We start from the raw sequence: 22,478 nt of genomic DNA, 5'->3' as shown, positions 1-22,478 counted from the left end.
CTGAATATACGCTACAAGCTGTATATACAAGTTGTAGGCAGGAGAGACTAGAAAAGCCCTTATTAAGGCTACAACACAGCATATACTGCTTCCATAATAGTGCAGACTGCCTAGCACTGCAGCATATCATATAGTGACAAAGATCTTGCAGATTAGAATTCTGCTGCTTTTGTTGCTGTGATAGATTGTATATATATATATATATATATATATATATATACACACACACACACACACGTGCCTTGGATTACGAGCATAGTTCGTTCCGAAACGGCGCTTGTAATCCAAATCCACTCTTAAACCAAAGCAGATTTTCCCGTAAGAAATCATAGAAATGCAGACAATTGGTTCCACACCCCAAAAATAAAGACTTATCATTCTGAATAACATGTAAAACAGATGAAACAAACATTCAGAAACAGCAGAACATGTGATATTATAAGTTACTGTACAGTATTGGAGAGGATGGGAAACACAAGGGCGGACAGAGACTGCAGGGAGCATGAAGGAATGAGCAGGGCAGATGTGGGCACATACATGCAGCACTCTCTGTCTGGAGAGAGAGGGGTTACAGCTATGGAGAGATTACCCCCACAGTCCTGTCCCCTGATGTAAGCCCCAGCCTGAAGTGGATCTGCTATGGTTTGGAAGGTGAGGGAGACTTCCTGGGTCAGAGGACAGAACTGTAGACCACCCTGTGCAGACCATGCCCGCGTACATTTACGCCCACGGTTTGCCCGATCGCTGCGTGTACACACGCAACGATCGGGGCCTTTTAACGGCGTACGCATCGAAACGAATAGCCCCCCGGCGGCGGCTGCAGAGCGGGTGATCAGCGGTCAGCGGATTCTCCGCTCCGGGCAGTTTAATGGTTTGACAGCGGCATTTAACGGGTCCTGGTGGGTCCCGGTCGGCGCTGTGGGTCACTTACGCAATCGCGATGTCCCGCAGCGCCGTCCGGTCCTCCGATGTCTCCATGGTGATCCTGGGGTCCTAATGAAGGTCCCCGGGGTCACCATGGAGATGCCTCATGCTGACAGGGGTGGCCGTGGCTATTACCTGTCAGCATGAGGCATGATACAATACATTGCAGTACATCAGGTACTGCAATGTATTGTATCAGTGATCTAAGTATTTTACACTAGTGTACAGTAATGTACACTAGTGTAAAAGTAAAAAAAAAGTGAAAAAAAAGTGCACAAAACACAACACAGCCCCCCCCAGCCCCCCCCAATAATAAAGATGCATTACATTCCCTATACCCAATAAAACGTGACATAAAAGTGATCAAAATCACAAATCCTATACATATTTGGTATCGCTACGTCCGTAACGACCCAATCTATAAAACTATATCAATAATTATACCGCACGACACACGCTGTAAAAAAACAAACAAAAAAACAGTACCACAGTAGCTGTATTTTATCAATCCACTTTAGAAAATACGTCATAAAAGAGATCAAAAAGTCATATACATATAAAATTTGGTATCAATGGAAACTACAGATCTTCCCGCAAAAAATAAGTCCAAAACCAGCTCTGTGGCGCAAAAGATAAGAACGCTATGGATCTTGCAATGTGGCGACAGTTTTTGTGGGTTTTTGCTAGTTTCTATTGCGCCAAAGTGGTAATAGTTAAAAAAACCCCTACACAAATGTGGTATCGCCGTAACCATAGCGACCCAGAGAATACATGTATTATGTTATTAGTGACCGCCGATGCGGATTTTTACGGCGATCACTAATGGGCTCTATTCTGCTGCCATCAGCTCTTTATGGCGATGGTGCAGAATAGTGCAACAGCGCCGGTAATGCCCGCAGCCCCCTCCTCTCAGCTATCAGAGATAGCTGAGGGGTTGGGGCAGAGTGTGGGGTCAGTCCCGGCCAGTCCCCTCACCGGCGATCACCGTTATTACCAGTATAACGGTGGCCACCGGTAACAGACATTGCCAGCGCAGCTGAACGCTTTCATCTCTTCTCACCGTGATTCCACAGTGAGAGGAGATGAGAACATGTCCCCCCCTGTCCCCAGAATAAACCCTAGTGACCTGGTCACTGACCCTCCCCTCCCAGGGCGGCCATCTGATCCAAGATGGCCGCCGCCATCTCTGTGAACAGACTCTGTTCACAGTGATGGATTCCTAAAAATGATCAAAGCTTCACTCTCTCCACCACCGGACAAGCGATTAGCGGTATATACTATATACCATTGATCGCTTGTTCCAAATGGTGCCGACACTTTTTTACGCCTGTCACCAAAGTCAAGTGCCCTGGATTACCTGTAACCACCCCAGGTTACCTGTAACCACCCCAGATTACCCTTCACCACCCCAGATTGCCCTTCACCACCCCAGATTGCCCGTCACCACCCCAGATTGCCCGTAACCACCCCAGATTGCCTGTATCCACCCCAGATTGCCCATAACCATCCCAGACAGCCCATAACCACCCCAGACTGCCCGTCACCACCCCAGATTGCCTGTCACCACCCCAGATTGCCTGTCACCACCCCAGATTGCCTGTCACCACCCCAGATTGCCCGTCACTACCCCAGATTGCCTGTCACTACCCCAGATTGCCCGTAATCTCCCTAGATTGCCCGTAATCTCCCCAGATTGCCTGTATCCCCCCCAGATAGCCCATAACCATTCCAGACAGCCCGTAACCACCACAGATTGCCCGTAACAACCCAGATTGCCACAGACTGCCTGTAACTACCCCAAATTGCCTGTAACCACCCCAGATTGCTCGCAACCACCCCAGATTGCTCGCAACCACCCCAGATTGCCCGTCACCACCCCAGATTGCCCGTAACCACCCCAGATTGCCCGTCACCACCCCAGATAGCCAGTGAACACCCCCAGATTGCCCGTCACCACCCCAGATAGCCAGTAACCACCCCTAGATAGCCATTAAACACCCCCAGATTGCCCATAACCCCACCAGATTGCCTGTTGCCACCTCAGATAGCCAGTAAACACCCGAGATTGTCCATTACCACCCCAGATAACCAGTAAACACCCACATATTGCCTTTAACTACTACTTCTCTTCTGAGCCCTGCTGTGTGCCCATACAGTGGTTTATGCCCACATATGGGGTACCATTGTACTCAGGAGAACCTGCGTTACATATATTGGGGTGAGTTTTCTCCCCTGTTCCTCGTGAAATTGAGAAATTTTAAACTAAACAAACATATTATTGGAAAAATTCTATTTTTTCATTTTTACTGTCTTCTTTTGAATACTTTCCTCTAATACCTGTGGGGTCAAAATGGTCACCAAACCCCAAGATGTATTCTTTGAGGGGTGTACTTTCCAAAATGGGGTGACTTTTGGGGGGGGTTCTATTCTTCTGACACTACAGGGGCTCTGCAAACGCACCTGGCGCTCAGAAACTTCTTCAGCAAAATCTGAACTGGAAATGCTAATAGGCGCTCCTTCCCTTCTGAGCCCCGCTGTGTGCCCATACAGTGGTTTACGCCCACATATGGGGTACCATTGTACTCAGGAGAACCTGCGTTACAAAATTTGGGGTGCATTTTCTCTCATGTTTATTTTGAAAATGAGATACTTTAATCTTAACAAATATATTATTGGCAAATTTCTATTTTTAATTTTTTTCTAATTGTGAGTACTTTCCTCCAGCCCCTGTAGGGTTAAAATGCTCATTATACCCCTAGATTAATTCTTTAAGGTGTCTAGTTTCCAAAATGGGGTCACTTATGGGGGTTTCCAGTATACAAGCCTCCTAAATCAACTTAAAAAAAGAACTGGTCCCTAAAAAAAATCGGTTTTGGAAATTTCATGAAAATTTGATAATTTGCTGATACATTTCTAAGCCCCGTAACACCCTAAAAAAGTGAAATATGGTTACGAAATGAAGCCAGAATAAAGAGGACATATTGATAATGTGACGTACTTACTAATTTTTGTCATGTGACTTTCTTTTTTTAGAAGCAAAGAATTTCAAAGTTCGTAAAGTGCAAAATTTTCAAAATTTTCATGATATTTTGATGTTTTTCACAAAAAACACAAAAGATAGTGACCAAATTTTACCACTAATATAAAGTACCATATGTTACAAAAAAACAATCTCAGAATCGCTAGCATATGTTAAAGCATCACTGAGCTATAAGCGCATAAAGTGAGACAGGTCAGATTTTGAAAAATGAGCCTGGTCATTAAGGCCCAAACAGGCTTGGTCCCTAAGGGGTTAAATACCTGCTGGGGACACCTCAGCTAGGTAGCTGAGGTGTCCCCAGCAGGTATTGGCACATACTCACCTGATCCCCGCACTCCGATCGCTTCTTCCGGGTCCCGATTGCGTCCTCTTCTTCGTCGCGTCTTGGGGTATTTCCGCCGATCCCGGCTTCGGCTCCCTTCGGCAATTTCCGGAATTCGGGACCTACTGCCCCCTAGCTACGGACGATAATCGTCCCTTGGAATAGAGTGCAACGATCAGCCGACATCGTTCATGTCGGCTGATCGTTGCAGTTGCTTGTTTTTCAACATGTTGAAAAACAAGCGACTGATATAGCAGCGATCTGCTGCCGCCGCTCCGTTGAATAGGAGCATCGGCAGCAGACGCTGCTATATCCTATGGGCTGTCCGCCGGACGATCAGCGATCACCCGGGCAGCCCCCCCGCAGCTCCCCGACGCCCCCTCCCGCTCGCTGCAGCCGCGTTGAATAGCGGCGGCAGCGAGCGGGGAACAAGGAGCACGAGGAGCTGAGAGCGCTCGTTTGCTCCTCTTAACGACCAGTGTAATAGGCCCTTAATGTGCAAGACTGTGTCACTATATGATATACTGCTAGACAGTCTCTCCACTATAATCGAAGCTGCGATTTACTGTGCTGTGTAGTAGCCCTAATACGGGCTTTAACGGTCTCTCTTACCTACAATCTTCTAAAATCTTCACTTTCCTCTCTCCAAAAGTTTAACCTGCTAAAATATCAACACATACACTAAATGAGGAAGTAGTTCAATTGCAGCCTATCCTTTACACTGTGCTTTGCTGCCTGTCTGTGAGAACACAATGATGGGCTGCTAGCCGCTGATACAATCGCTGTATATCGGGTGATAAAACTGTGCTCTGTATAGCTGTAGCCCTAAAAATAGCTTGGGGGGGGGGGGGGGGGGGGCGTCCCTCCTGCCTAAAACCCGCTAAAACTTAGCTTCTAGGGCCTTTCCCACATCCCCTGCATAGCTATTGGTCTAATAAAGGTGTTTTTAACTTTTACTTAAAATAATAGGCGATACGTGAAAATTTGAGATAAGCGTACGGGGTTCGCGTTCGAGTCCATCCAAACCCGAATGATCAGCATTTGATTAGCGGGGGCTGCTGAACTTGGATAAAGCTCTAAGGTTGTCTGGAAAACATGGATACAGCCAATGACTATATCCATGATTTCCACATAGTCTTAGGGCTTTATCCAACTTCAGCAGCCACCGCTAATCAAATGCCGAAAGTTCGGGTTGGGATGCACTCGAGCCCGAACCCGGTTCGCTCATCTCTAGTGAAAATATATGTATTTTCTTTTTTTTAATATGTCGCACAGCAGACTATTGCAATTGTTTAAAATATCCCAGCAGAAGTACGCCAATTTTGGCAAAAAATACTATATTGTCACGTATCACAGCACAGTATAGAGCAGCTTCCTCCGCATATCACAGTGACACAGTTAGTTAGACACACAACTAGGGGTTAATGGGGTCATTAACAGTGAGGACCTGGCGGCATATAGCAGCCCTGAGCTCACTTCAAAGCACCGTCGGACTCCATTACGTACGGGTACGGCATGGGTCCATAAAGTGACACTGTCACCCCCTTTTTGCATTCTGCATTTACATGCAGGTGTAAAAGGTAAATTTAGCATTTTTATATCATACGTCATGGTGCTTTTTCGAATAAAAAGTGATCATTTATCAACTGCAGATTGCGCTAAGTGGGCGGGGCAACATAACCATTTAGCCACGGCCACAGCACCACTGTTGGTCCCGCCTCTCCATGACGTCATAGGCACATAGCCCCTCCCCCTCCTCTAGGTCGGCCCATACCAATGGTCGTCGAGGGGGCAGGGTCTATGTGCCGATGACATCCCAAAGGGGGTGGGACCAACAGTGGCACTAGCTAGGTGCCGCTGTTGCCCACTTAGCACAATCCCCAGATGATAAAAGATCACTTTTTACTTGAACAAGGACCATGACGTATGATATAAAATAAGGTATGAAAACTGCTAAATTTACCCTTTACATCTGTGTAGAGATGTCAGAATGCAAAAAGGGGGGGGGGGGTGTGACAGGATTCCATGACGTACCCGCACGGCATGGGTCCTTAAGGGGTGCATGGAAGTGTTTCTTTTGCTTAAAAGGTGTCTTTCTGACCATGCTACGGTAGAGGAAAGAAGGTTTCCTGGTGTTTCCTACACTTTAGATAGAGGTTATATTGTGTTTGGAGCATATTGCTAAGAGGCTGTGGTAGTGGTGTAATGATGCGACTTTGGCGTGTTAGATGCACCCTGGCATGCTTCCCCTGCTGTCCTAGTTACATCCAGAGGTGTTGGCATCATTTCCTGAGGTGCTGTTATGGACTTGGTGACCTCCAAGTGCTCGAATTTAAGTTTATAAGTTATAAGCATTTTTTCCCATAGACTTTAATAGGGTTCAGTATTAGATTGAATAGTCAAACATCCTGGTGTGCTTTTGAATATTTCACTACTCGCTTATCTGTATACTAGTATGAAGAATGTAAACTATGGATATCTTAATAATATACGTCGGAACAAGGGCTGAAGGTTTTGGAAATCCAAAGTGGCCCCCTCACAGAAAAGTAAACCCTACTATCATTATTACACAGTCTGATCAGGGTGGTTCTGTTTCTGAGTTGAGGAATTACATACAGGGAGTGAAGCACAGATCAGCATGACCCCCAAGACAGCGGGTATGTTACCTAGCAGTATGGTGGCACCACACATGGGGATGGGAATATCACCTTTATGCAGATTATTAGATGTTAGAGTTCAGTTTTTAAAAGATTAAAGTGGTATTCCCATCTCAGCTGGTTATCTCCTACGTAGGGTGGGGCTGCCCAATGTTTCCCATTACTGGGATTGGTGGGGTTAGACCATCAGGACCCCCGGCAATCAGCTTGTTATAACATATCCTATGGATTGAGTTTCAGAGCCAGTAAACAATTAATAGTGTTATTCGGTGGGGGTGGGGGTGGGTGTCACGGAAAGAAGTATATAATAGGGATTAGATAGATATTTTCTATATGTTCTCTAAATTCACTTACAATATTGTTGTATATGTTTACTCTTTATTATTTCAGACTCTGAAGTTCCAGACAGAACCTTATCAATTCACCGAGCTCCAGCTTACAGAGAAAGATGTAACCATTGATTTGTCCGTATCTGATGAAAACACAAAGAATCCAGTTTGGGAGACTCGGCTGACACAACGTACGGCAACGTGTTACCTGCACTGCAATTATATCATCTATCTATCTATCTATCTATCTATCTATCTATCTATCTATCTATCTATCTATCTATCTATCTCCTATCTATTTCCTATCTATCTATCTATCTCCTATCTATCTATCTATCTATCTATCTCCTATCTATCTATCTCCTATCTATCTATCTATCTATCTATCTATCTATCTATCTATCTATCTAAGAAATTCAGAGTGAATGCAGCACTCGTGTAGCGATGAATGTGGTGCCAAGCGGTATATACCAGTGACCACCCGGTATAAGTTATATAAATCAGAAGAATACCGCAGCACTCATGGGATAGAATTCAACACAACGTGTTTATTTCCCCAAACCGCGACATTACGCTCTCCACACTGAGAGCTTTTTCAAGCAGTGGTCTGCTTGAAAAAGCTCTCAGTGTGGAGAGCGTAACGTCGCGGTTTGGGGAAATTAAACACGTTGTGTTGAATTCTATCCCATGAGTGCTGCGGTATTCTTCTGATTTATCTATCTATCTATCTATCTATCTATCTATCTCCTATCTATCTATCTCCTATCTATCTATCTATCTATCTATCTATCTCCTATCTATCTATCTATCTATCTATCTATCTATCTATCTATCTATCTATCTATCTATCTATCTCCTATCTATCTATCTATATATCTATCTCCTATCTATCTATCTATCTCCTATCTATCTATCTCCTATCTATCTATCTATCTATCTATCTATCTATCTATCTATCTATCTATCTATCTATCTATCTATAGTATCTATCTATCTATAGTATCTATCTATCTATCTATCTCCTATCTATCTATCTATCTATCTATCTATTATCTATCTATCTATCTATCTATCTATCTATCTATCTATTATCTATCTATCTATCTATTAGATAGATATCTATCTATCTATCTCCTATCTATGTATCTATCTATCTATCTATCTATCTATCTATCTATCTATCTCCTATCTATGTATCTATCTATCTATCTATCTATCTATCTATCTATCTATCTATCTATCTCCTATCCATCCATATGTTTATATAGGCTATATGTATTTCAAACCTTTAAAATCCTATACTACACACAATGTCCCCCTATACTGTAACCATACTTTGGTAGATACCAATGTTACACATTCTCTGTAGACCAGGGGTACTCAACAACTTTAAGTGAAGCTCCACTTTCCGGGGTCTATTGTCAGGTGATGGTCCGCGCTGAACATCAGTAGTGAACGTGTTTTGTTACTTTTCCTGTTGTTGAACCATTTACATACAGAATTGCTGCTTATTAGTGGGAAAACTGACATTTTTTTCCCTTTCACCAGCCCTTTGAAATTAGGTACACAGGGGGTGACTTCCCCCAGTAGTATATAGCCCCCCTATTGCTGCCCCAGTATTATATAGACCCCTGTGCGCTCCCCCAGTAGTAAATAGCCCCCCTGTGCGCTCTCTTCCAGTAGTATATTGCTCCCCCAGTAGTATATAGCCCCCTGTGCGGTCTCCCCCAGTAGTATATAGCCCCCCTGTGCGCTCCCTCAGTAGTATATAGCTCCCCCAGAAGTATATAGCACCCCTGTGCACTCCCCCAGTAGTATATAGACCCCCGCTTTGTGCTCTCCAGTAGGATATAGCCCCCCGTGCGCTCTCCCCCTCCCATATAGCATGTAACATAAAAAAAAACACTTATACTCACCTGGGTCCAGGCGTCTCCTCTTCTCTTCCCCTCTTGTGGCCGCGCTGCAGCGGTCACAAGAGGCCACTCTACCCTTGTCCTGGCGCGTTCAGACCACAGTCCGCCAGTTGAGGACCCCTGCTGTAGAGTATATAATTGATGGCAAGGAAACATTTCTTTTTCTTGTCCATCTGGCCTGGGCCGTAACTCTTCTTTTCAGAATCTGCCAGAAATATATTTTAGGTTCCTTGCTCCAGCACAAATAATAATAATAATTTTATATACAGTAGCTCCAACATATTTCGCAGCTCTTTAAAATTCTGACAAAAATCAGATATTACAGAAATACACATGTAACCATCAAGGAGATACTGTCCAATACGATTTACAAAAATAAGGAGTTGTAGCTGCCCATATAATGTGCCTAAACAATTTGGAAAGATCAAAATGAACGATTTCTCGCTCGTCGCTTGACCGTTCGCTGCGTTTACACGTTCGATTATCGTTCGAATTTGATCGTTATCGTGCAAATTCGAACGATAAATCGTTCAGTGTAAAACCACCATTAGTTGAACTTTGGTGTGCCTCAATGAAGTGGCGTGAAGCTCCTGATAATGCCCTTCCTCCTGGATGTTCTATATCATGTAAATGTTCGCAAGCCCGTGTTTTGAGCTTGCGTGTGGTGCATCCCACATACATAATACGACAGTGTGTACATAAAATGATGTATACTATATTATAGCTGTTACAATTTAGAAAGGACTTAATTTTGTAAGATTTGTTCCCAGCTAAATCGTTAAATTCTTTGCATGGTAATGCATACGTGCGCGTTTTGCAGGGGTGATGGCTGCATTTGTGGAAGCTGTGGAGCTTTTAAATCACGGAAAACCCAGTTCTGGTATTGGTCCATATGTAGAGTACGTGACTTACTGGGTAGTGAGACGGGTTGGGGATCCGACACTTGTCTGTCCTGGGTATTTTGTCTGTTTCGGGATCTGACAATTTCTACAGCTCTATCACAGTTTTAGAGAGAGCTGTTCCTCACAGAACAAACCTCTATACACATTAGTATGTGCATCAGTGTCCGTTTTTTTGATCCGATGCATGGTCGTTAAAGAAATGGGTTTTTTTATAACTAGATCCCGGACAAATTTGTTAACATCCTTGATTGTAGAAAAAAGGTCAAAGTTATGGACTGGTTCAAAGCTGAGACCCAATGCAAGAACTTCTTCCTGGGTCTCAGTAAGAGTATATTAGAACTTTACAGTCTTGCCCAACGTTATGTTGTTATGAAACACAGTGATTTAAGTGCTATACACTGCTAGCTGCTCCCGACACCAGCTCTACAATGCTATTGTTCTAAGTAGCGGTGATTATAGTGCTTGAAAATCCCTATATTGTAATCCGTATTCTTCTTCTTCTTCTTCCGTTTCTTCTTCTTCCAGCTATTTTTCTGCACGCAATACAGCCCGAACCGCTTTACACACAGACTCCGTTCAAACTGCGTTTCAAAGCCCTCGGCGGTGTGTGGTGTGCTATCTATTTTTCGTTTCAATCAGATTTGTCGTTTTTAAGAAATTTACGTTTAAAGACCCCAAATTTCCCATAGAAAATAATGGCCCATTGCAAATAATGGCCACACTCTAACCGCTAACAGCCAATCACAGCACATATGCAAATAGCTGAAATATAGCAGCCAATAGGAACTCTAAGGTCTCGTCATGCATTGTATCACACCATCCACAGTCACATGTCCACTATTGGCCAATAGAAGATGTAATATATGGACGGTCCTTAACGATTTTGTCTCACTGACATGAGTAAGGTTGTCATGGTAACCGAGCAATGATCTTTACCATTATAAGTACCCAGATCGCTCTTAAAGGGACCCAGGTCGCCCTTAAAGGAACGCAAGTCGATCTTAAAGGGACCCAAGTCATTCTTAAAGGGACGGGAGCCATGTCGCTCTTAAAGGGACCCATGTCGTTTTTAAAAGGGACCCAAGTCGTTCTTAAAGGGACGGGACCCAATTCGCTCTCAAAGGGACGGGACCCAAGTCGCTCTTAAAGGGTCCCATGTAGCTCTTAAAGGGATCCAAGTCGCTCTTAAAGGGACGGGACCCAAGTTGCTCTTAAACGGACGGGACGCATGTTGCTCTTAAAGGTACTTAATCACTCCAAAAGGTATGGGACCCATGTCGCTCTTAAAAAGACCAATGTCGCTAGAGCGACCTGGGTCCCTTTAAGAGCGACCCGGGTCCTTTTAAGCGCGACCTGGGTCCCTTTATGAGCGACCTAGGTCTCTTTAAGAGCGACCTGGGTCCTTTTAAGAGCGAAATATGTCCCTTTAAGAGCGACCTGGGTCCCTTTAAGAGCAAAATGGGTCCCTTTAAGAGCGACCTAGGCCCATTTAAGAGCGACCAGGGTCCCTTTAAGAGCGAAATATGTCCGTTTAAGAGCAAAATGGGTCCTTTTAAGAGCGACCTGGGTCCCTTTAACCCCTTAAGGACCGGGCCTGAAATGGCCTTAAGGACCGGAGCAAATTTTATGAATATGACCTGTGTCACTTTATTCATTAATAACTTCGGGATGCTTTTACCTATCCGGCTGATTCTGAGATTGTTTTCTCGTAACATATTGTACTTCACATTTCTTGTAAATTGGAGTCGATACTTAAAACTAATCTTTATGAAAAAAACCCAAATAACGTGAAAAATCGTGAAAAAATGCATTTTTCCAACTTTAAAACTTTTCTGCTTATACAGAAAATGGTTATGCCACATAAATTATATATTAAATAGCATTAGCAACATGTCTACTTTATGTTGGCGACATTTATTAAACTATATTTCATTTTTTTTAGACAATAGGAAGCTTAAAACATAAGCAGCAAATTTCCAAATTTTCTGTAAAATTTCAAAATCAGATATTTTTAGGGACCTGTTCAGGTTTAAAGTGTATTTATGGGGACTGTATGTTATAAAGCCCCACAAAGCACCCCATTTCAGAAACTGCACCCCCAAAACTCTGCAAAAGCATATCCAGAAAGTTTTTTAACCCTTTAGGGGAGTCACAGAAATAAAAGCTAAGTGTGTAAGAAATTTGAAAATTTTAATTTTCTGTGCAGAGATTTTCTTGTAATACAATATTTTTCATAATTATAAACCTATTACCAGAGAAATGCACCCCAATAATTATTGTCCCGTTTCTGCAGTTTATAGAAATACCCCATATGTGGCCCTATTGCGCTATTTGACGCAACCACAAGCCTCAGATATAAGGGAGCGCCTAGTGAATTTCAACGCCTCCGTTATATTTGGTCATTTTTGACTGTACCACTTCAGGTTGGCAGAGGCTCTGGGGTGCCAAAACATTAAAAACACCCCTAAAGGGACACCATTTAGAAAACTACACCCCTCAAGGAATGTAACAAGGGGTGCGGTGAGCATCTGGACCCGACAGGTGCTTCACAGATTTTCAGAACAATGTGGCGTGAAAAAATAAAAATTATTTCTTTATACTGAAATGTTGTTCTAGCCTTAAATTTTTCATTTCCACAAAGGGATACAAGGAAAAAAAACGCACAAAACATGTAGCGCAGTTTCTCCCGAGTACGGAAATACCCCACATGTGGACATAAAGTGCCAAGGGGGCGCAGGACGAGCCTCCAAAGGGAAGGAGCGCCAATTGGCCTTTGCAAGCTGGATTTTACTGGAATGGTTTTCAAGGACCATGTCGCATTTACAGAGCCCTCATGCTGCCAAAACACTGGAAACCCCCCACAAGTGACCCCATTCTGGAAACTACACCCCTCAAGGAATCTAACAAGGGGTGCAGCGAGCATATGGACCCCACTGGTGACGGGCACAAATGTGGAACAATGTGACGTGAAAGTGAAAAATTTCATTTTTTCACTTTCATGGCACAAATGTGCCCGTCATCAAGGGGTCCATATCCTCACTTCACCTCTTGTTAGATTCCTTGAGGGCTGCAGTTTCCAGAATGGGGTCACTTGTGGGGGGTTTCCAGTGTTTTGGTTGCACAGGGGCTCTGTAAATGCAACATGGCGTTCATCATCCATTCTGGCCAAATCCAGCCTCCAAAATCCAAATGGCACTCCTTCCCTTCGGAGGCTTGCCCTGCGCCCACATGGCGCTTAATGTCCACATGTGGGGTATTTACGGACTCGGGGGAAATTGCTCTACACATTTTATGTGTTTTTTTTTCTTTTAACCCCTTGTGAATATGAAAAATTCAAGGCTAGACCAACATTATAGTGTAAAAAATGTAATATTTCATTTTCACGCCACATTGTTCCACATTTGTGCCCGTCACCAGTGGGGTCCATATGCTCACTACACCCCTTGTTACATTCCCTGAGGGGTGTAGTTTGCATAATGGGGCCACTTGTGGGGGGTTTTACTGCCTTGGCAGCACAGGGAGTTTTTAAATGCAACATGGCCCCTCAAAATCCATTCCATCCAAATACAGCCCCAAAAAGCTAAATGGCGCTCCTTCCCATTGGAGGCTCGTCTTGCGGCTGCTTAGCGCCTTAAGTCCACATGTGGGGTATTTCCGTATTCGGGGGAAATTTCTCTACATGTTTTCTTTTGTTTCTTCTCTTTTAACCCCTTGTGCAAATGAGAAATATCAAAACTAGATCAATGATGTTGTGTAAAAATTACATTTTTTACACTTAAACATTGGCCTAGCCGTGAATTTTTCATTTTCACAAGGGTTTAAAAGAGAGAAAAAAACACAAAACATGTAGAGCAGTTTGTCCCGAGTACGGAAACACCCCACCTGTGCACATAAAGCGCCATGCGGCCGCAAAATGGGCCTCCGAAGGGAAGGAGCGCCATTTGGCTTTTGGAGGCTGGATTTGGCTGGAATAGATTTCAAGGGCAATGTCGCATTTACAGAGCCCTCGTGCTGCCAAAACACTGGAAACCCCCCACAAGTGACCCCATTCTGGAAACTACACCCCTCAAGGAATCTAACAAGGGGTGCAGTGAGCATATGGACCCCACTGGTGACGGGCACAAATGTGGAACAATGTGACGTGAAAGTGAAAAATTTCATTTTTTCATTTTCACAGCACAAATGTGCCCGTCATTGAGGGGTCCATATCCTCACTGCACCCCTTGTTAGATCCCTTGAGGGGTGTAGTTTCCAGAATGGGGTCACTTGTGGGGGGTTTTCAATGTCTTGGCAACACAGGGCCTTTGTAAATGTGACATGGCATTCACCATCCATTCTAGCCAAATGGCTCCTTCCCTTCGGAGGCTTGCCCTGCACCCACATGGCGCTTTATGTCCACATGTGGGGTATTTACGGACTCAGGGGAAATTGTTCTACACATTTTGTGTTTTTTTAAAATCTTTTAACCCCTTGTGAAAATGAAAAAATGAAGACTAGATCAATGATTTAGTGTAAAAATTTAATTTTTTTTTACACTAAATGTTGATTTTTTCATTTCCGCAAGGGGTTAAAAGAGAAAATAAACACAAAACGTGTAGGGTAGTTTTCCCTGAGTATGAAAATACCCCACATGTGGACATAATGTGCCATATGGGCACAGGGCAAGCCACCAAAGGGACAGAGCGCCATTTAGAGGCTGTAATGGAGGACGAAGGCCATGTCGGGTTCGCAGAGTGCCCGTGCTGCCAAAACATTGGAACCCCCCCACAAGTGACCCCATTATGGAAACTACACCCCTCACGGAATCTAACAAGGGGTGCAGTGAGCATATGGACCCCAGTGGTAACAGGCACAAATGTGAACAATGTGCTGTGAAAATGAAAAATTAAATTTTGTTACACTAAAATGTTGGTGTAACTTTGAGTTTTTCATATTCACAAGGGGTTAAAAGAAAAAATGAACCCCTAATCAAGTAGCGCAATTTCCCCCGATTACAGGAGTACCCCACATGTGGACACAGAGTGCAAAGCTGGCACACTGCGGATTCAGCGTCAGTGCATCCCCATGATTGACATCCCGCTGCATATATGTAAGATAAAGCCCGCTAGCCGGAGCATACTACCTCCTCCCTGCTCCGGCTTGCTTTGGAGCTCCCGGCGCATCCCATGCAGCCAGTGAGCTGCCCCGCCGCAGCTACTGATTGGCTGAGTGCGATGTCCAGCTGAGAACCCCCGAAGCAAACGAGAGCGGGGAGGAGGTGATGTATGCTCCAGCCGGCAGGGGGTTAACTTACATACACGCAGCGGGATGTCATTCCTGCTGTGTGTATGTATTCTCATAGGGATGCACTGACGCTGGATCCGCAGCGGATTTCGCTGCAAATCTGCAGCGTGAAATCCCCTGCGGATCCGGTGTGTGGGAAGGCAACCTTAGAGGGGTGTGTAAGTGTTATGCTTTTACACGTGTAAGTGTTAGTGTTTTATGTACTGTTTTTACATTTTATTCGTGTGTGTATTTTAGAAGGGGAGGGTGGCAGCGGAGAGGAGAGGAGAGAGGGTAAGAGGAGAGGGTAAGAGGGGAGGGTGGCAGCGGAGAGGAGAGAGGGTAAAAGGAGAGGGTAAGAGGGGAGGGTGGCAGCGGAGAGGAGAGAGGGTAAGAGGAGAGGGTAAGAGGGGAGGGTGGCAGCGGAGAGGGTGGCAGGGGAGGGGAGAGGGGCGGCAGGACGGAGGAGAGAGGGTAAGAGGAGAGGGTGGCAGAGAAGAGAGGGTAAGAGGGGAGGGAGGCAGCGGAGAGGGTAAGAGGGGAGGGGCGGCAGGACGGAGAGGAGAGAGGGTAAGAGGAGAGGGTAAGAGGGGAGGGTGGCAGCGGAGAGGAGAGAGGGTAAGAGGGGAGGGTGGCAGCGGAGAGGAGAGAGGGTAAGAGGAGAGGGTAAGAGGGGAGGGTGGCAGCGGAGAGGGTGGCAGGGGAGGGGAGAGGGGCGGCAGGACAGAGGAGAGAGGGTAAGAGGAGAGGGTGGCAGAGAAGAGAGGGTAAGAGGGGAGGGAGGCAGCGGAGAGGGTAAGAGGGGAGGGGCGGCAGGACGGAGAGGAGAGAGGGTAAGAGGAGAGGGTAGCAGGGGAGAGAGGGTAAGAGGGGAGGGTGGCAGCGGAGAGGGTGGCAGGGGAGAGGAGCGGCAGGACGGAGAGGAGAGAGGGTAAGAGGAGAGGGTAAGAGGGGAGGGTGGCAGCGGAGAGGGTGGCAGGGGAGGGGAGAGGGGCGGCAGGACGGAGGGGAGAGAGGGTAAGAGGAGAGGGTGGCAGGGGAGAGGGTAAGAGGGGAGGGTGGCAGCAGGACGGAGGGGAGAGAGCGTGGCAGGGGAGAGAGGGTAAGAGGGGAGGGTGGCAGGTCGGAGGGGAGAGGGTTGGAGGGGAGAGGGGGTGGCAGGACGGAGGGGGGGCACTGGCAGGACAGGGGGGGGGCCTGCCAAGACAGGGGGGTTGCTGCCAGGACAGGGGGGTTGCTGCCAGGACAGGGGGGGGTGCTGCCAGGACAGGGGGGGGTTGCTGCCAGGACAGGGGGGGGTTGCTGCCAGGACGGGGGGGGGGGGGTGCCAGGACAGGGGGGGGGGTGCTGCCAGGACGGGGGAGGGTGTTAGGGTTAGGGCTGCCGGGACAGAGGGGAGGGGGGCTGCCGGGACGGAGGGGGCTGGCAGGAGGAGGATGCCGGAGATCGCCACCGGAGGAGGGAGCAGGAAGGACGGGGGAAGGAGGAGGAAGCACCCGGTGCGGTCCTGCATTGTGCCGGGTGCCTCCTCCCCCCGTGCTGCCTCCTCCTCCGGTAACAGGGAGATAGATGATCATCTTCCTGTTACCGGAGGAGGAGGCAGCACGGAGGGAGGAGGCACCCGGCGCCCGGCACACTGCAGGACCGCACCGAGCGCCGGGACTCAGCACCCCCATCATCACCTTCTCTGCTGCAGATTCTCGGCAAGCAGAGAAGGTGATGATGGGGGTAGTAGCGTGGATCGCACGTGATTGGCCGGCTGGCGGCAGCCGGCCAGTCACGGGCGATTGGGGGCCGGCACCCACGGGCAGATGATGCCCAGGGACAGCTGTGATTGGTGCTGTCTCGTACAGCACCAATCACAGCTCTGTGCCGGGGTCCGGTCCCGGAAATGCAGCAAATCGCTGTGATTGGCAGATGACAAGTCATCTGCCAATCACAGCGATCGTCGTCACGGGGGGCAGGGAAACTGACCCCTACGTGACACATGAAGATGGCTGCTGATAGAATCAGCAGCCATCTTTACCGGAGCGCCGCGCGATCTCGCGCGGCGCCCGTTTAAAGGGCCGGCGTACCGGTACGTCATGGGTCCTTAAGTGACAGTGATCCATGACGTGCCGGTACGTCATGGGTCCTTAAGAGGTTAAGAGAGAAATGGGTCCCTTTAAGAGTGAAATTGGTCCCTTTAAAAGCAAAATTGGTCCCTTTAAGAGCGACCTAGGTCCCTTTAAGAGCGACCTGGGTCCCTTTAAGAGCGATCTGGGTCCCTTTAAGAGCGATCTGAGTCCCTTTAAGAGCGAAATGGGTCCCTTTAAGACTGAAATTGGTCCTTTTAAGAGCGACCTGGGTCCCTTTAAGAGCGAAATGGGTCCCTTTAAGAGCGAAATGGGTCACTTTAAGAGCAACCTGGGTCCCTTTAAGAGCAAAATATGTCCCTTTAAGAGCAAAATGGGTCCCTTTAAGAGCAAAATATGTCCCTTTAAGAGCAAAATGGGTCCCTTTAAGAGTGAAATTGGACCCTTTAAGAGCGACCTGGGTCCCTTTAAGAACGACCTGGATCCCTTTAAGAGCGATCTGGGTCCCTTTAAGAGCGAAATGGGTCCCTTTAAGAGCGAAATGGGTCCCTTTAAGAGCAAAATGGGTCCCTTTAAGAGCAAAATGGGTCCCTTTAAGAGCAAACTGGGTCCCTTTAAGAGCAAAATATGTCCCTTTAAGAGCAAAATGGGTCCCTTTAAGAGTGAAATTGGAACCTTTAAGAGCGACCTGGGTCCCTTTCAGAGCGATCTGGGTCCCTTTAAGAGCTAAATGGGTCCCTTTAAGAGTGAAATTGGACCCTTTAAGAGCGACCTGGGTCCCTTTAAGAACGACCTGGATCCCTTTAAGAGCGATCTGGGTCCTTTTAAGAGCGAAATGGGTCCCTTTAAGAGCGAAATGGGTCCCTTTAAGAGCAAAATGGGTCCCTTTAAGAGCAAACTGGGTCCCTTTAAGAGCAAAATATGTCCCTTTAAGAGCAAAATGGGTCCCTTTAAGAGTGAAATTGGAACCTTTAAGAGCGACCTGGGTCCCTTTCAGAGCGATCTGGGTCCCTTTAAGAGCTAAATGGGTCCCTTTAAATGTGAAATTGGTCCCTTTAAGAGTGAAATTGGTCCCTTTATGAGCAAAATATGTCCCTTTAAAAGCGAAATGGGTCCCTTTAAGAGCGAAATAAGTCCCTTTAAGAGCGACCTGAGTCCCTTTAAGAGCGAAATGGGTCCCTTTAAGAGCGAAATGGGTCCCTTTAAGAGCGACCTGGGTCCCTTTAAGAGCAAAATGGGTCCCTTGAAGCGTGAAATTGGTCCCTTTAAGAGTGAAATTGGTCCCTTTAAGAGCAATCTGGGTCCCTTTAAGAGCGATCGGGGTCCCTTTAAGAGCGAACTGGGTCCATTTAAAAGCGAACTGGGTGTCTTTATGTGCGAAATGGGTCCCTTTAAGAGCGAAATATGTCCCTTTAAGAGCAAAATGGGTCCCTTTAAGAGTGAAATTGGTCCCCTTAAAGCTACCTGGGTCCCTTTAAGATCGACATGGTTCCCTTTAAGAGCGAAATGGGTCCCTTTAAGCGTGAAATTGGTCTCTTTAAGAGTGAAATTGGTCCCTTTAAGAGCGACCTGGGTCCCTTCAAGAGCGGAATGGGTCCCTTTAGAAGCGAAATGGGTCCCTTTAAGAGCGACCTGGGTCCCTTTAAGAGCGAAATATGTCCCTTTAAGAGCAAAATGGGTCCCTTTAAGAGTGAAATTGGTCCCCTTAAAGCTACCTGGGTCCCTTTAAGATCGACATGGTTCCCTTTAAGATCGACATGGTTCCCTTTAAGAGCGATCTGGGTCCCTTTAAGAGCGAAATGGGTCCCTTTAAGCGTGAAATTGGTCTCTTTAAGAGTGAAATTGGTCCCTTTAAGAGCGAAATATGTACCTTTAAGAGCTAAATATGTCCTTTTAAGAGCGACCTGGGTCCCTTTAAGAACTTCCTGGGTCCCCTTAAGAGCGACCCGGGTCCCTTTAAGAGTGACCGGGGTCCCTTTAAGAGCGACCTGGGTCCCTTTAAGAGCAAAATAGGTCCCTTTAAGAGCGACCTGGTCCCTTTAAGAGCGACCTGGGTCCCTTTAAGAGCGACCTAGGTCCCTTTAAGAGCGAAATATGTCCCTTTAAGAGCAAAATGGGTCCCTTTAAGAGTGAAATTGGTCTCTTTAATAGCGACCTGGGTCCCTTTAAGAGCAAAATGGGTCCCTTTAGGAGCAACCTGGGTCCCTTTAAGAGCGATCTGGGTCCCTGTAAGAGCGAACTGGGTCCCTTTAAGAGTGACCTGGGTCCCCTTAAGAGCGAAATGGGTCCCTTTAAGAGTAAAATTGGTCCCTTTAAGAGTGAAATTGGTCCCTTTAAGCATGAAATTGGTCCCTTTAAGAGTGAAATTGGTCCCTTTAAGAGCGACCTGGGTCCCTTTTAGCGTGAAATTGGTCCCTTTAAGAGCGACCTGGGTCCCTTTAAGAGCGAAATAGGTCCCTTTAAGAGTGACCGGGGTCCCTTTAAGAGCGACCTGGGTCCCTGTAAGAGCGAAATATGTCCCTTTAAGAGCAAAATGGGTCCCTTTAAGAGTGAAATTGGTCCCCTTAAAGCTACCTGGGTCCCTTTAAGATCGACATGGTTCCCTTTAAGAGCGATCTGGGTCCCTTTAAGAGCGAAATGGGTCCCTTTAAGCGTGAAATTGGTCTCTTTAAGAGTGAAATTGGTCCCTTTAAGAGCGAAATATGTACCTTTAAGAGCTAAATATGTCCTTTTAAGAGCGACCTGGGTCCCTTTAAGAACTTCCTGGGTCCCCTTAAGAGTGACCCGGGTCCCTTTAAGAGCAAAATATGTCCCTTTAAGAGCAAAATGGGTCCCTTTAAGAGCAAAATGGGTCCCTTTAAGAGCGACCTGGTCCCTTTAAGAGCGACCTGGGTCCCTTTAAGAGTGAAATTGGTCCCTTTAAGAGTGAAATTAGTCCCTTTAAGAGTGAAATTGGTCCCTTTAAGCATGAAATTGGTCCCTTTAAGAGTGAAATTGGTCCCTTTAAGAGCGACCTGGGTCCCTTTAAGAGCAAAATGGGTCCCTTTAGGAGCAACCTGGATCCCTTTAAGAGCGATCTGGGTCCCTGTAAGAGCGAAATGGGTCCCTTTATGTGCTACCTGGGTCCCTTTAAGAGCGACCTGGTTCCCTTTAAGAGCGCAATAGGTCACTTTAAGAGCGAAATGGGTCCCTTTAAAAGCGACCTGGGGCTCTTTAAGAGCGAAATATCCCTGGGTCCCTTTAAGAGTGACCTGGGTCCCTTTAAGAGCTAAGGGACCCACGTCGCTCTTAAAGCGACCCAGGTCGCTACTAAAGGGACCCATGTCGCTCTTAAAGGGACGGGAGTCAGGTTGCTCTTAAAGGGATGGGCCCCAAGTCGCTCTTAAAGGGACGGCACCCAGGATTAAAGTTAAATGGAAGTCACTGGTAAAGGGGCGCTCTTTTCAAGCACTATGTATTTCCCTGGAAATGCAAATCTAGTTTACAAATACTCACCACCTCCACTGACATGTTTGGTCAGATCCCCGACTTATTTAAAGTGGCTGTTATGGGAAGAACTGCAGTGATCTCCATATGATTTAGGAAGTGAATTTGTATCGGGGAGCACAGTTAGTTTTGCTGTGTAAAGCTTCGAAATCTCTGCTAGAAACAGAGCGCGCAATACAAACTTGCCAGCTATTCACAAAGTATACATTTCAGTCGGGAGAGACCTGCGCTGTATAACAACCAAATCACCACTACTAAGAGAACAATAGCATTGGGAGCAGGTGTCGGGGGCAGCTAGCAGTGCATAGCATTTAAATCACTGCGTTTCTGACTTCTAATGTACTGTATACAAATATATAACATTTTAATGAAACCATATAGCGGTAGAGATCGCCTTGAGCCACTTTACCACAAAGTCTTGCATGTGCTTGCCATCTGTCCACAGTTGGTCCGCTAGGTCCCTCCCGAATAAATAAAAATATCACACGCTTGTATAAAGTCTGACAAGAACGTGCAGATGATCCAGGAGAATTGAAATGGTCAATAAAGTTACCCAAGCGGGGAGGTGTGGAGCCAACACGTCTAAAGCGGAGAGTTACACTTTATCTCTAACAGCCCTGCGATACACCCTCCAGAAATACAAGAATAATACAGTGTTGTTTGAAATATGAATCAAAGTTATATTTTAATTCATACAGCAGCCGTTGGGAAAAGTTAGGCTCATTATATGGGGAGCTACAATGTCTTATTTTTGTAAATAGTATTTGGGCACCCTGTGCTCCCATATAGTAGTTAGGTCGCTCTGTTCTCCCATATAACATATTTCTTTATTTAAATCAATAATAAATGACATAATAATCACCATGAGATACACAGAAGTACAAAACTGGAGAGGGGAATAGATGTCAGTGGGGTATGTGTGACTAAGGGCAAATAATAAGTAAACAGTATAAAGGGGAACACCCCGTGTAAGGCACAGCTATATATATATATATATATATATATATATATATATTAGATTATCTCCTGTATGTGCAGGGCCAACACACAGGGCAGAAACAAGTGTATATAGTGGAACAAAATAAACCCACTAATCTGCCCAGCAAACAATAAGTACAAGCCCAAATTATAAACAGAAGGAATGAGAAATAAAATAGCCAAACACAGAAAGGAAGGGGGTGAGCAGCAGCTACCACACTGATATCTTACCATCTTACCACTCTCCAGCACAGACAACTCCTGATGAAGTGAGCGACACGTACGTTGGGCTGTCTGTGCTGGAGAGTGGTAAGATGGTAAGATATCAGTGTGGTAGCTGCTGCTCACCCCCTTCCTTTCTGTGTTTGGCTATTTCTATTTCTCACTCCTTCTGTTTATAATTTGGGCTTGTACTTATTGTTTGCTGGGCAGATTAGTGGGTTTATTTTGTATTTAAATATGTTTATTAAGTTTTCACATATGTTCCACTATATACACTTGTTTCTGCCCTGTGTGTTGGCCCTGCACATACAGGAGGTCATCTAATCCATCTATCTATTATCTATCTATCTATCTATCTATCTATCTAT

The 22,478-nt window shown here is 46.0% G+C and overlaps 1 protein-coding gene across 1 annotated transcript in view; it reads left to right on the top strand.

Annotated features, from left to right (window-relative positions):
* Positions 1-22,478, top strand: part of LOC138770560 (NACHT, LRR and PYD domains-containing protein 1b allele 2-like) — a 49,909-nt gene that overhangs the window by 22,147 nt on the left and 5,284 nt on the right. Inside the window, exon 8 of the mRNA XM_069949668.1 lies at positions 7,334-7,463. Within this exon, the coding sequence (XP_069805769.1) occupies positions 7,334-7,463 (130 nt within the window). The remainder of the gene's footprint in view (positions 1-7,333; positions 7,464-22,478) is intronic.

Source organism: Dendropsophus ebraccatus, chromosome 1 (genome assembly GCF_027789765.1).
Source record: "Dendropsophus ebraccatus isolate aDenEbr1 chromosome 1, aDenEbr1.pat, whole genome shotgun sequence".
Taxonomy (NCBI): domain Eukaryota; kingdom Metazoa; phylum Chordata; class Amphibia; order Anura; family Hylidae; genus Dendropsophus; species Dendropsophus ebraccatus.
The sequence above is the reverse complement of the archived record's forward strand: the minus strand, read 5'-3'. Positions and strand labels throughout refer to the sequence as shown.